The 12,454-nt window shown below is 41.9% G+C and overlaps 1 protein-coding gene across 2 annotated transcripts in view; it reads right to left on the minus strand.

Moving 5' to 3' along the window:
• Nucleotides 1–27: 27 nt before the first annotated feature.
• The window catches only part of acsbg2 (acyl-CoA synthetase bubblegum family member 2), a 22,701-nt gene continuing 10,274 nt past the window's right edge, over nucleotides 28–12,454 (minus strand). For both annotated transcript variants that reach the window (XM_010734479.3, XM_010734478.3), the window contains 14 exons: nucleotides 11,409–11,544; nucleotides 10,788–10,912; nucleotides 8,799–9,070; nucleotides 7,395–7,483; nucleotides 5,871–5,991; nucleotides 5,214–5,294; nucleotides 4,957–5,106; nucleotides 4,501–4,677; nucleotides 4,184–4,365; nucleotides 3,685–3,924; nucleotides 3,361–3,578; nucleotides 3,059–3,198; nucleotides 1,890–2,136; nucleotides 28–1,778 (listed from right to left, as the gene is read on the minus strand). In XM_010734479.3, coding sequence (XP_010732781.1) covers nucleotides 1,660–1,778; nucleotides 1,890–2,136; nucleotides 3,059–3,198; nucleotides 3,361–3,578; nucleotides 3,685–3,924; nucleotides 4,184–4,365; nucleotides 4,501–4,677; nucleotides 4,957–5,106; nucleotides 5,214–5,294; nucleotides 5,871–5,991; nucleotides 7,395–7,483; nucleotides 8,799–9,070; nucleotides 10,788–10,912; nucleotides 11,409–11,521 — 2,274 coding nt within the window. In that variant the 5' untranslated portion in view covers nucleotides 11,522–11,544 and the 3' untranslated portion in view covers nucleotides 28–1,659. The remainder of the gene's footprint in view (nucleotides 1,779–1,889; nucleotides 2,137–3,058; nucleotides 3,199–3,360; nucleotides 3,579–3,684; nucleotides 3,925–4,183; nucleotides 4,366–4,500; nucleotides 4,678–4,956; nucleotides 5,107–5,213; nucleotides 5,295–5,870; nucleotides 5,992–7,394; nucleotides 7,484–8,798; nucleotides 9,071–10,787; nucleotides 10,913–11,408; nucleotides 11,545–12,454) is intronic.

Below are 12,454 nucleotides of genomic sequence, written 5' to 3' on the forward strand. Positions count from 1 at the left end.
TCAAAAGAAACAGAAGAACAACAGAACTCAGCTTAATTAACTTTTATTACATAACTGATCACACAACATTCACAGGCTCACTTCTTCCTGCAGCGTCATGCATATTTCAATCTTTAGCCCTGATATTACACACAATATTAACAGCTCATTAAGGTCAGGTAAACACAGTTTTCTGTCTGGGGTCTTGTGAGCTCTTACTGAACTATTTTATTTATTTTTGTAGAATAAAATTTCAGTAGATTTGGAGGGACGTTGTTGGCTTCATGAAGTTGTAAAGTTGTACGAATTGAAGACAGCGAGAGACTCACTCACCATGACATACTGAATCACCATCATTTCCTTATTTAACTTCACACGCACACCTCAAAGTTTTTTTGTTTACCCTGAACATCAGTTGGCCATAACCACCATAACCTTCAAACCATCTCTCTGAACTTTCAGAGTGCTACAAATACCTACGATATGCTTATTTACAAAGACTTCATTTACAAAATCAGCTCTTTGGAGTGCAACAACCTCTTTTACTTCCTTACTTTTATATTTAAAATGGTGAAGATGTGTGAAATGTCTTCAAGGAAGTGGTCGCCAGATCAAAACCTCGAGCATTTGAACATTATTATGCCTGATGCATTAAACATGGCCAGTAAGGACAACTCTAGTCTTCTTCTCCTTTCGGCTTTTCCCTTCAGAGGTCACCACAGCGAATCAGTTGCCTCCATCTAACCCTGTCTTCTGCATCCTCTTCTCTCACACCAACTACCTCCATGTCCTCTTTCACTGCACCCTAGTAAACCTATTTAATAATATAACGTATATACATTTTGTTAGACCTTTTCCATGTTTGATGCCTAAATGTTGAGTCAATGTCAAATTAACTTATAAAATTAAATAAAGATGACAGAAGCAAAACATATTCACAATATTACACAAAAGAAGGTCTGCACACAGAAGGACTGCGGTCAAACATTTCAACAGGACCAGGCAGGTGTGTAGGCTGGCATACAGAACGTTAGTCTGACTTTACAATTACAAAAAAAGGCAAGATATATGGCTTCAATGACATGTTTTTACAGCATGGAAAAATAAAATTTGGATGCTTAGTTATGAAATACTTACGTACAATACACCCGTGTTCAATACGCAAATGTTCAAAATAAGTGAGTAATATCTTCAGAACAAGACAAGAGGAAAAAAAAAACACCAAATACAAGTAAAAGACCAGTAAACATTGGATAAGACTGCTGAATTATAGACTTCGTTTTCTTTGAAGCCTTTTTGGCCCGCGTGAACTTTGGCAAACAGAAAATAAATTATGTTCAAAAACACAAATGACTCCTTTAGTCCATCATATGAATTTGATTTTTTTGGATTCTCTGTCTTTTCTATGTCAAGTAAAGCAGTGCAATAAACATTTTCTTACATACAGCTGCAGCTACTTCATCTGTCCGATACCCAAATAAATAGTTGAATTATTTAATAGCTATTTTACAATGGCTTCTCACTGTTGCTTTCCTTTTGTACAACAAACACATATGTAAACCATGACGGAATGACCAAAACCTAAGGCAACCAAAACATTTTTACACAAATGGCGGCAGGGAGATGCTGGATAAATAGGATGGAAATAGTCTGGATCTCCCAGCAAGTGGAGGAGCAGCTTTATTTAGGAGGCAGAGGGTTGTCTGGGGTTGTAGGAGTTGCTAGCTCCTTATAAAAGTTCTCAATCTGCTCCTTGTACATCTTCGCCACCACTGGCCGCTTCAGCTTCATGGTAGGGCCTGTGAAACAAGAAGAATCATATGTTAAATATTTGTTTCTGAAAGTTTTAGACATGTGACATTCTTCTTCTTGCAGAATAAAGATCCCATGATCAGCACTCCCTTACTCACCCAGCTCTCCTCCTGAAATCGAAAAATCCCGATCCAGAATAATCCACTTTTGAATGCGCTGAGCGTTGGAGATCGCCTTCTCGTTGACTCTGTTGATTCCCTCTTGAATGGCGGTGTGGATCACCCGGTCTCGGCCGCCGGCGATCTCAGAGACTCGTGTGGCGTTGCTGCCCAGCTTCCGACACAACTCAACAGCTTCTGGTGTCAGCTCATCCTCTGGATCGCCTGTCTCTGCATGCACCTGAGACTGCAGAGAAAACATTTTTAAAAAGGTGTAATTGCCTGATATTTCCATTTATTTATCTTCTAATCATACAGCTTAAAGCATTAATACATTTAAAGTTTGGAGGGCTGTCTACATCTTCTTACAGTTTTACCACTAGAGGGCAGCATCTGAAAAGAAAACTCAGCGCTTGCCACTCCTTCTGCTATCAGGCAAGAAAGATAAAGTATATTGACTATTGATGGTGAGATTAGATAAAAAAGTTATAAAGAGAGGATGTTTACAAGGCTCCGTGCCAGTTTTGAAATACACTTCTCAAGATACAGTCTAACGCATCTTCAGTCGCCATCTGACACTTCACTCTTACATCCTGCGTTATCTACACCCGTATTTCCCTACACACTACAGTGACCTGCCGTCCTCGACTTCAGTTCATCACTGACGTGGACAAACAGAACCATTCTTGCTGTAAAGTGTACACCAGGGGCCAGATGTATAAATAATATGAATGCACAGAAACATGCATAAGTTTCCACACAGAACTGCCATGAAAGAAGTATGTGGATTCTAAAGTGAAGCTCTCTATAGATTAATCAATCATCATCGGTGATTTACAGGCTCTTGTAATAAATCGGGAGCTATTAATAGCCACAGTTGTGCATAATGGTCGCCTATAAAGACAGATGGTGCTGTTTGCGAACCTCGCTGATGCAGCACAGTCTAGAAAAATTGCCATCCTTCTCATTGATATCTAATGAAGGGTGGAGAGGGTACAAGTATCGATATGTCTTGGGTGATTAAGTGCATTTCCACATCCCTTTAAGGCAAACTGTGTGTGGAGCCTCATTTCCTTACATGGATTGAGATTTATGAAACAGAACCAGGCGTAGGTGCGGCATTATAAATCTTGAGCTTTATGCATCTGCTCTGAGTTTCGAAGATTTACCTTAATGGTGAGGAGCATAGACAGAAACTTCCTCTTGTCTCCGATCAGCATGGCGTTGCTAATCAGTGGCACAGCCTCCTTCACTGCATCCTCGGTTGGAACAGGAGGTATGTTCTCTCCTCCTGCTGTGATGATCAGCTCTAAAGTCAAACACAAGAACAAATACAGGCTAAGTAACAGACAGGTTTCACTGTTGTTAATTGAACTGCTCTAAAAGGACAATGAATCCCTAATTTATGGATGTAAAAGCTTTGATCCTGTTTGAGTGTTATCCAACTCCACAAGGAATACAGAATAAGCACCTTTAATTCTTCCGGTGATGAAGAGGAATCCGTTCTCGTCGTGTTTGCCTAGGTCGCCTGAGTGCAGCCAGCCGTCTGCGTCGAGAGCTTCTTCCGTCTTGTCAGGCATGTTGAGGTAACCCATGAAGATGTGGCGGCCCCAGAAGCAGATCTCACCGTTTCCTTCCTCGTCCGGGTTGTGCAGCTTCGTCTTGCACCCTATGATCTCTTTACCACAGCTGCAGGACACAACAACATTCTTAGAATTCACCACCAAGCACATGTTTAGGTCAATGTGAAGAAATTCTGTGTCAAATCAAATTAAAGTAAGAAGAGAAAAAGTACCTGGTGAGCCTGAAGGCATCGGGGAGGGAGATGGTGTGAGGCCCGGTGCTCTCACTCATGCCGTACAGCTCATACACAGGGATGTCCAGGCTGAGGAAGAACTCCAGGGTGTCTTTGGTGATGGGTGCGGCGCCTGTGTAGCACTTGGAGCAGCGGTCCAGACCCAGAGCCTTACGGACCTTTTTGAACACAAGCTTTTTGGCTATTTGATAGCTGAATGTTGGGCGACCAGCTGCCCCACTTCAGAGGAGGAGGAGGGACACAAAACAGCAAGTGTGAGTGTTTTGAGTCACGCAAGCAGCATGGCATAGCATTTAGCTTCACAGAACCATCAGTATGACTGTAAAGTCATTGTGTAATGTCTTAAAAACAGGCTCATATAACCCTGAATTGAAGAGATGATGACTAAAACGCGCAATGTCATGAACAACGCCAAGATACCCAAAAAAATGACACACATGTATCTAAATAAAGTTGAAACTTTGTAACGTGCACGTACTGATTCATCTTGGTCAGATTAGTCTGCAGGCCGACATCTTTGGCCCAGGCAGCCACCTTCCTGCGCACGGTCGAAGACTTAGCTCCGACGGACTTCATCTTCTCCTGCATCTTCTCCCAGACGCGTGGGACGCCCATAAAGGCTGTGGGACGAACCTCCTTCAAGGTGTTTACCAGAGAGCCCTGATTGAAAAAAAAAAAAAGCAAGGCTTTTATCTGCCTCTCCTGCCTTCATTACAACTTTAACGAACATGCAGCAGTAGTCTTTATGCGTTTGTGTACCATTCACCATGTGCTAGCACAACTGCTGTATCTCACCTTCAGTGCATCTGGCTGAGCGAAGTATGTCGCCCCTCCGACCCTCATGGTGACCCAGATGTCGACCATCTGAGCAGCGACGTGGCTGAGCGGCAGGTAGCTGACCACAGACTCCTGAGCCTGAGTGGCGTCTGTCAGACGCACGTGACGGCTGGTGGAGAGCGCGGTCCATGTAAGCTGAGGAGAGGGAGCGAGGAGTCCAGTTAATATGTGTTTTATGCCTCTATGACTGAGCTGTGACAGGAATAAAATATGTACATGTAACTAGACGACAGCACGACATCTGTCCTTGGGGTTCGTTGCTGATCTGTATCTATGCAGGAACCTGTCTAACAAGCAGCGCAACACGTTGAGCTTTCACCTGCATCTACAGTGTGAGTGCATTTCTGCTGTCAGCGTCAGAAGTCAAATATGTGACACTTCACTACTCATGAAAAAAACACTCATGTAACTCACGTTATCATGGCTGAGCATGACTCCTTTGGGCTGGCCTGTGGTTCCTGAGGTGTAGATGAGTGTGCAGCATTGATTGGGCTTCTGACTGGAGATGATGGCGTCGAGAGGTTCGTCAGGCTCATCGCGTCCGAGCTCCATAAACTCGGCCCACTGCAGCACACACACAAACACACACACAAAAAAAACACTTAGCTGATGCTTCCTGAACTAAATAAATATTTTAATGTCTGTACATCTACAGGCTGTGTTCTGCTTACCGTGTACAGATTTGGTCTCTTCTCTTTTAGTGCATCTTTGTACTGGATAATGGCTTTCAAGTGTGGCAGCTTGTCTTCAACCTGTGAACAAACAGGATACATTGTAAATGGTTTACTGCAGCCAATAGTCGACAAGAAGACTTGTAATTATTTTATGGCAGAAAATGATCAGTCGAAACAGTTAAAGATTAAGAATGCAAAAATCAGTTGTGTCCCGCATCCTTTCTTCACTTACTTATGCGAATTTTGAGCAGGTTTTAAGTATGTGGTGTGTTCACACTGAGAAAGAATACTCAGACTGGTCAGTATGAAGACTAAACCTCTTGATATTTCAGTGTGCTGTTGGTGTGCATGTGGAAAAAGCAGCTCCAGGAAAAAAAAAAAAAACAGCTGCTGTATTTCTGGAAAATACATTTTGTGCTCTCTTTCGTTTTAACTGGCAGTGACACAGTCGACTATTGTATCATCTTTTGGTAATAAAAATGGTTAAGTGTGTTAATTTCAAAAGCAAATGTAGTATACTATTAAGACTAGAATGTAATATACACTGTACAGTGTAGTATTTAGTCTGGAGTCAGGACACAGCATGTGTGTAATCCATAGGGATTTGCTACATGATATGTGGCATGTAAACTTTATTTGTATTCATATCTTCACCTGAAGGATCTTCTGCAGCTGTTTGTGGTTCTCCACCACGATGATATTGGCCTTGCAGTTTTCTGCTACATACTGGCATGCTTCAGGAGAGTTGGTGGTGTAGATGCCCACAGCAAACCCGCTGCAACAGACAAAAAGGAGCTGTCAGACTGAGCAAGCTTCCCTTTCACATTTAGATTAAAATGAAACTCGTGCGTGCTACTCTGGCAGAAACCTGCTGTACAAGATATTTCATGTATTCCAGAGAACAGTAAGACCTGAAAGACATCTCCATTGTGTGTGTGCTGTCAGCTTTGATCACACCAAGCCTGATATTTTGTTGCGCTTTAACTCTTACATTCCGAATGAAGATGTGACAACCGAAACTACCCGACCGGCTAGGTCAGCATTGTTTCATTAGAATACCTTCAGTGCATTCATCTTCTAAAAAGACAAACGAGGCCTAATCCAAATGTTTTTGATTTTGATTTCCAGCTGTAAGCATGAGTCTACTACTGAGTTTATTAAGCTAAATCTGTGGTTTGGCTCATGAGGACCGGCTTGACAGGTTGACAGTTGCTTCAATACATTCTCTGCGTGGGAAACTGGGGAATCCAGTATCAGTAATAACATGTGTGATACAGCTCTTGGCACACAAGAAGAATTGACTGACAAACCCAAATGCTATGCAGCACATGTTTGGTGATGTGAGGAACTCAGCTGAGGCAAATCGGTCTGTGACAAACCAACAGCTTAGGTTCTTAATTAAAAAACGGGGTGAGAGTCGATTCTTTGGTCTGTTTTAGTCCGCTGAATGAATCGCAAGGTTTGATTCCTGTCGGGGAGCATCCATGCTGAGTATTTATGTAATCAGAGCAGAGGAGAGGGTTGTGATTGCTGTTATATGATCTGCGCACAATTTATCAGTAGTGGAAGAAGCACTCAAAACCTTAACCGAAGCAAAAGTACCAACACAACAAGTAATAGTCTGTCAAAATGTACTTAAGTAGTGGGGTGGCATTTAGCTCAGTTGGTAGAGCAGCCATTTACCGTCTCTCTCTCCATGCATTCCTGTCACTCTTCAGCTGTCTCTATCAAATAAAGCTTGAAAAGGCCAAAAAAAAAATCTTTAAAAAAAGTACTGAAGTATCCTGTTGTAACAGCACAGGATGGAGCGTGTCTGGACTGTTTTTAATACAGTTAACAAGTTCAGTCCAGTTATTCCCAACACAGACACCTCCAAAGGATTACAAGATAAATCTGAAGGGTTGTGCGATGATTACAATCACACTACAAGTCGAGTACTTGAGTTAATCAGTTCATCAGCTTTCTGTTAAGTACATATTTGTGTGATCTATCAGTCAAGGTGTCTAAGAGGCTACGTGCTGAACTGAATGACACCCGGGGGTTACTGACATCTCAAGCCTTTGATTGCACCACTCAGGTGTGGAAGATGTGCAGACATTCACTACATAATCCACAGCTGTCAATGAAGCTGTGAGTGAAGCACTCACTCACTCATCACTGACAGTTACATAAACTCACCCTGCCAAAATGGCTCCGATATCAGCAATAAACCACTCAGCGGAGTTGAAGCCCAGGATGCCGACGCCGTGGTAGCGCTGCAGACCAAGCTGTAGAAAAACAGAACATACTTGAAGTATAAATAAAACAACGCCCTCTTAACTAGTCCTACAAATAATATTGGGATATCCTGCACAAACATTTTCAGTTTATAATTTAGGTACGACAGTGCTGTGCGTTTTCTTGTTTTTAAAGATTTAAAGACAGTCGCACAGCAGTTGAGAGGCAGACAGCAAAAGAAAAAGTTCCCTGGCTGGATTCAAACTAGGCGACATTGCTGTTTATGTAGTACACATCTCATCACACCCCCTCTTTAATTTATTTTATAGAAATAAACCGATCTTTGTAAAGTTTCATCTTGATGAAAATAAAGAACAAAAATAACTGATTGACTGGTGACTTCAGATTATAAAACATGCACTGCAATCTGTCTTTGTCTTTCTTCCTCAAACATGTGGAGACAGTTATGAACTGATCTGCTGATCAGCGCTCAGGGTTACTTGAATTGCATTGCCATGGCAGCTGTTACTATGGAAACAGATATACAACCAAACGTACACAAGACTGCCATCATGGAAACTGATAGCAATAAGCTTTTTTTAAAAAATGTCTTTCATAACAGATGCCACATAATGTGAAGCTCGAATCGCGCAGATGGAAACGTGACCCCATCGCTGACTTGAGCGCGCTTTGTCAACGACTGAGAACATTCTTTGTTACGCTGCGAGCTTCGCATCACAAACCTTTAGACCTAAAACAAGCAAAGGTCACAAGTTTATGCTGCACATTTCAGCACGTATGCTCAGGTTGCTAATAACCACAGAGAGACACGTGTGAGTCTTTATGCGTGCGTGAGTCCTGCTGAGTCTCTGTGCTGACTAACTGTGTTGGATTTCACAAGAAACAATAACTCGCTGTGTCCTGTGCGAAACAGCTGAGGCCTGTCCAGAGCTGCTGCGCTGACATTTCAGACAGACTCCTTTGCACTGTGTTATGCGTTGTCTAGACTGACTTGGCATGAAATCAAATGCACCGACACAAGACTTAAAAACTATGACAACAGAGGTTGATTGTTTAAAAAGGGACCTTGAGGGACAATGAGGGTGGGCTAAAATAAGAAGTACTTTTCTCTGTGAAGAGAATTTACAGATACTTCTGTCTTTATTTTTAAATGTGTTGTGTAATTAACCTTTCTATATTTTAACAGGAAACTTCTCTGAGAAAACTCTTCTTGCGCAACACAAACATTTCCATAATTTACATGTTGCTCTGTTCTGGATTTGGTTTCCAGTAAACCTGACTAAACCTGACTTACTGTGTGTGTCCTTCCATTTATGCTCGATTAACTAATAGATAAAAACCTACCTTAAGGAAGCTCTTGGCAGCCGTGCGGCAGGACTCGTAGTAATTTCTGTAATTTAGGGTCTTCTGCTGCTCGCCCTCCTTCCAGCTCAGAGCTAAACAGTCGCCGAAGCGTTCTACGGCTGAGGTAAACATCTGGTTGACGGTCAAAGGCGTCTCAGCAGCCAGGCCGGTGTCTCCCATCCTCAGTTTCACCTGTGCATCCCCCTGTGACGTCCACAGGCCCAGCTCCCCTGCTGCTGTCACAGACAGTGAGTTTGGGCGCTGGGCTTTCACTGGAAGAAAAAAAAAAAGGCATTCAGAAAAATAAGCAAAGGGTCGCAACGAGATTTCAATGACTGATCTCTTTTTAAAGAAACTGCAGAACTCCACGTGAGACAGACAGATACCCTGTATTTGTCATATTGGAGATAAACACTAAGCAAATGATGCTGATCTAAGCCCGTGGCAAAACACATATATGACGTCTTCCTCTTATTGATAGCATTCTCCGCTCTGATGGAGTTAAATGTATTTTTGCTTGTGAAAGTAAAGTCAGTATTATCTCACCAACGTGCAGTACCACTCTGACGTGTTCGTTTTTTATGTAAAGTGTTTTAGTGTGCCTTGAAAAGCACAAACAAATAAAGTGTGGTATTATTTTTGACTATAAATGAAGTAAGTACAAGTCTTATAAGTAACTGGTGAGAAAACTCGAGCAGTCATTTTCCCATAAAGGTTTGTAAAAGATGACTGTTAGCCAGACTCGCTGAGCAAACAGTGAAATAACAACCTCCAATCTAAACAATATGGGCCACTTCCTGCTGATAGCTGTTGTGTGCGCTCAGTTTCCAGTGCAGTGAGGGATTATCAGCAACGTTTTCAGTGCACTAACCTTTCCTTTAATGTTTAAATAAAGTGTTGGCTACTTCACAGTCCGTCTGAATATCTTCCCACTTGTTGTACCTATTTTTAGTGATGTTGCCACATTCAGAGCAATAATTTTGGTGACTCCAAAACTATCATAAGTGAAAGAACCAATGCCCAGAGCTACAAAAGTAGAAGTACATATACAAGTTGTAAAAAGCAGTAGATTGTTGATTAGCAAAGGGGAAAGCACCTCGTCCATCTTGTTGTTTGTACAATCAGAAAGAAGAATGTGTCACTGAATCAGCAGCCAGCAGGATGTGTTCAATATGTCATATTGCAGATAGACGAACTAAATGACTTATGACCCGACATCAAACAGCTGGTTATCAGCACACGCAGCACGAGAGGTTTAAATTAAGTTAGTGATATTTTATTTAATAACTAAGAACTGAAAAGATGATTTAAGTGGAGAACTCTATCACACTAATAGAATAACCTATTTAAGATGTACTGCTCTGCTGACTTGGTGGAAGTTATGAAGGTTCCTGTGAGTAGATCCTGTTAATCTAAATAACCTTTTACTGCCTTCATTTGGTTATTTGAGACAGCTGCAGAGAATGAGGAAATAGAGGAAGGACAGCATGCAGCAAAGGGCTGCAGGCTGGATTCAAACGCAGACTTTGCATTTGTCCACGTGGCATGCCCTTTACTAGTTGAGCCATCACCCTGAATCAATGGAATTTTAAGAAAATCAGGTCAGCCTTATTTCATAATCAAAATGAAACTTTGTATAACAAACCAAAAAAATAAAAAAAATAAGAAGTACGTGGGTTTTTTTGCCCTCACTGACTTAGACAGGAAGGAATGTCAAAGCGAAGGCAGGAAAAGGAAAGTCAAACTGTTCTGCCAGAAACCAGAGACCTAATGTTCGGTCCACTTCCTCAGGAAAAAGGTTTTTTAAGTCACTAATCCTGACTTCAGAAACAACAAAGTGACTGGATCCAACTGAGAATAGAGCCCAGTATGTGCCTACATGCTGCTTATCTCCAGCCGCACCACCGTCACAAGTGTTAGTTTTTTGGGAGGGCACGAAGGAAAGAGTAAACACCCTCGACCTCGGCTGGTTTTTCCTTCAGCCCTCACCTGTCTGTGTGTTTGAGGCGTCTTCAGCAGGGACCTTGGTCTCTGTCTCTGCACTGCAGGTGACTTCATTATGTGCACCAATCTCCTCTTCCTTTTCCCCTGTGGACTCTTCCTCTGAAGACTCGCTGCAGAAAGGGAAAAGGAAAAAACACGTCACTGAACACAGGAGAGTGGATTCCCAAAGTGACTGTCGCATCCTAAGGGGAAAACCAAAGGCAGAAACTCGACCCTGGACTGAGTCATACGGGTAAACACACTGTTATATTCGTCATCACACTTGAAAGTACACATTATACCTTCATCTCAACTGTGGATCTTGTAAACACTCATGATACCAGCTTCGAAGTAAACATCACCTTATTAAATTAAAGCTACAAGAACAAAGCAAAAGTGATGAAACCACTATAATTACTCTGCTATGAATGTAATTCTATACACAACAAGGCTTCAGAATTACTAACATTATGTAAAGTATTACTACTGAACACTGGAGCTCTGTCCTGTCTTATTATTATTATTATACTGTGACCCCACAGATTCATTTCCAAACACCCAGATTGGGAAGTAAAGCTCTCGAGACGGTGGTGTCACTGTGTTTTGGATGTGTTTGCTTGGACGTACTTTGCTGTATCCACAATGCCGTCATCAAGGGAAGCGGCGCTGCTTCCCGCACCGCAGGATGACTCCAGGAAGCCGCCTGTTCTGGGAGGCTCCATCACCACGGCTTCAGACATGGCGGTGGGTTCACACGCGGTCACTGAAAGAGAGGAGCGGCAGGGCTTGTTAGCTACTGTATTTCCGACAAATACATCACAAGCATCCGCAAAATAAGTTAAGTGGTTTAAGCATCTTCCAACAATAACAAAAATCTTCTCAGGGAGGTCTCTGAGCCGTTTCACTGCCTGTTATCATTTAATACAGGGCTGAAATGATTATTTTTATCATTGATTAACCCTTGATTATTTTCTCAATGAATCCATGAACTTTTCTATTATTGAGCCAAATAATTGTGAAAAATGCCTGTTCAAATGTCTTAAAACTCAAGGTAACATCTTAAATACCTTCCTTTGTCCAACCAACAGCATCAAATCTAACAGATACTCAGTTTACAATGATATATAACACTGAAAATCAGCACATCCCCACCGAATGGATGGAATATGTGCTTAGAAACCAGTTGCCGGTTTGTTGTCTGTCAATCAACTTCTCTCATCTTTTGCACTTTAATGTGGATCAGTTCATTGAATCATGGTGGGTCATCTTTGTAGCATGTATCCACAACACAGTACTCGGTATTGAGCTACGAGAGGACACATCACTCGTCTAAATGCGAGGGAGTAACACTGATGTGTGACAGCCAGTGTCCTCTAGTCCTCACAAGACTAACGCCTGAGTGCTGTTGGCACCTGATCACATGACTTTTTTAAAGCAGTTGTAGTAGTTTCCTGTTTTTTTTCCATCCGTCTCAAGTGTACAATCAATTACTCAGACATTACAAATAAATAAATGACTGAAATGCTGAATAAATACACACAAGAAGAACTGTAATGTGCATAAATGCAGAACAGTAAATCCCTCAAAGGCCAACCACTATGTGTAGCTTCATCTAGCTGAGTTCACGAGGTGCCAGGCAAATATTATCTTTGCCTATACTACGACTGTTCTGT

Source organism: Larimichthys crocea, chromosome XVII (assembly GCF_000972845.2).
Source record: "Larimichthys crocea isolate SSNF chromosome XVII, L_crocea_2.0, whole genome shotgun sequence".
Classification (NCBI taxonomy): domain Eukaryota; kingdom Metazoa; phylum Chordata; class Actinopteri; family Sciaenidae; genus Larimichthys; species Larimichthys crocea.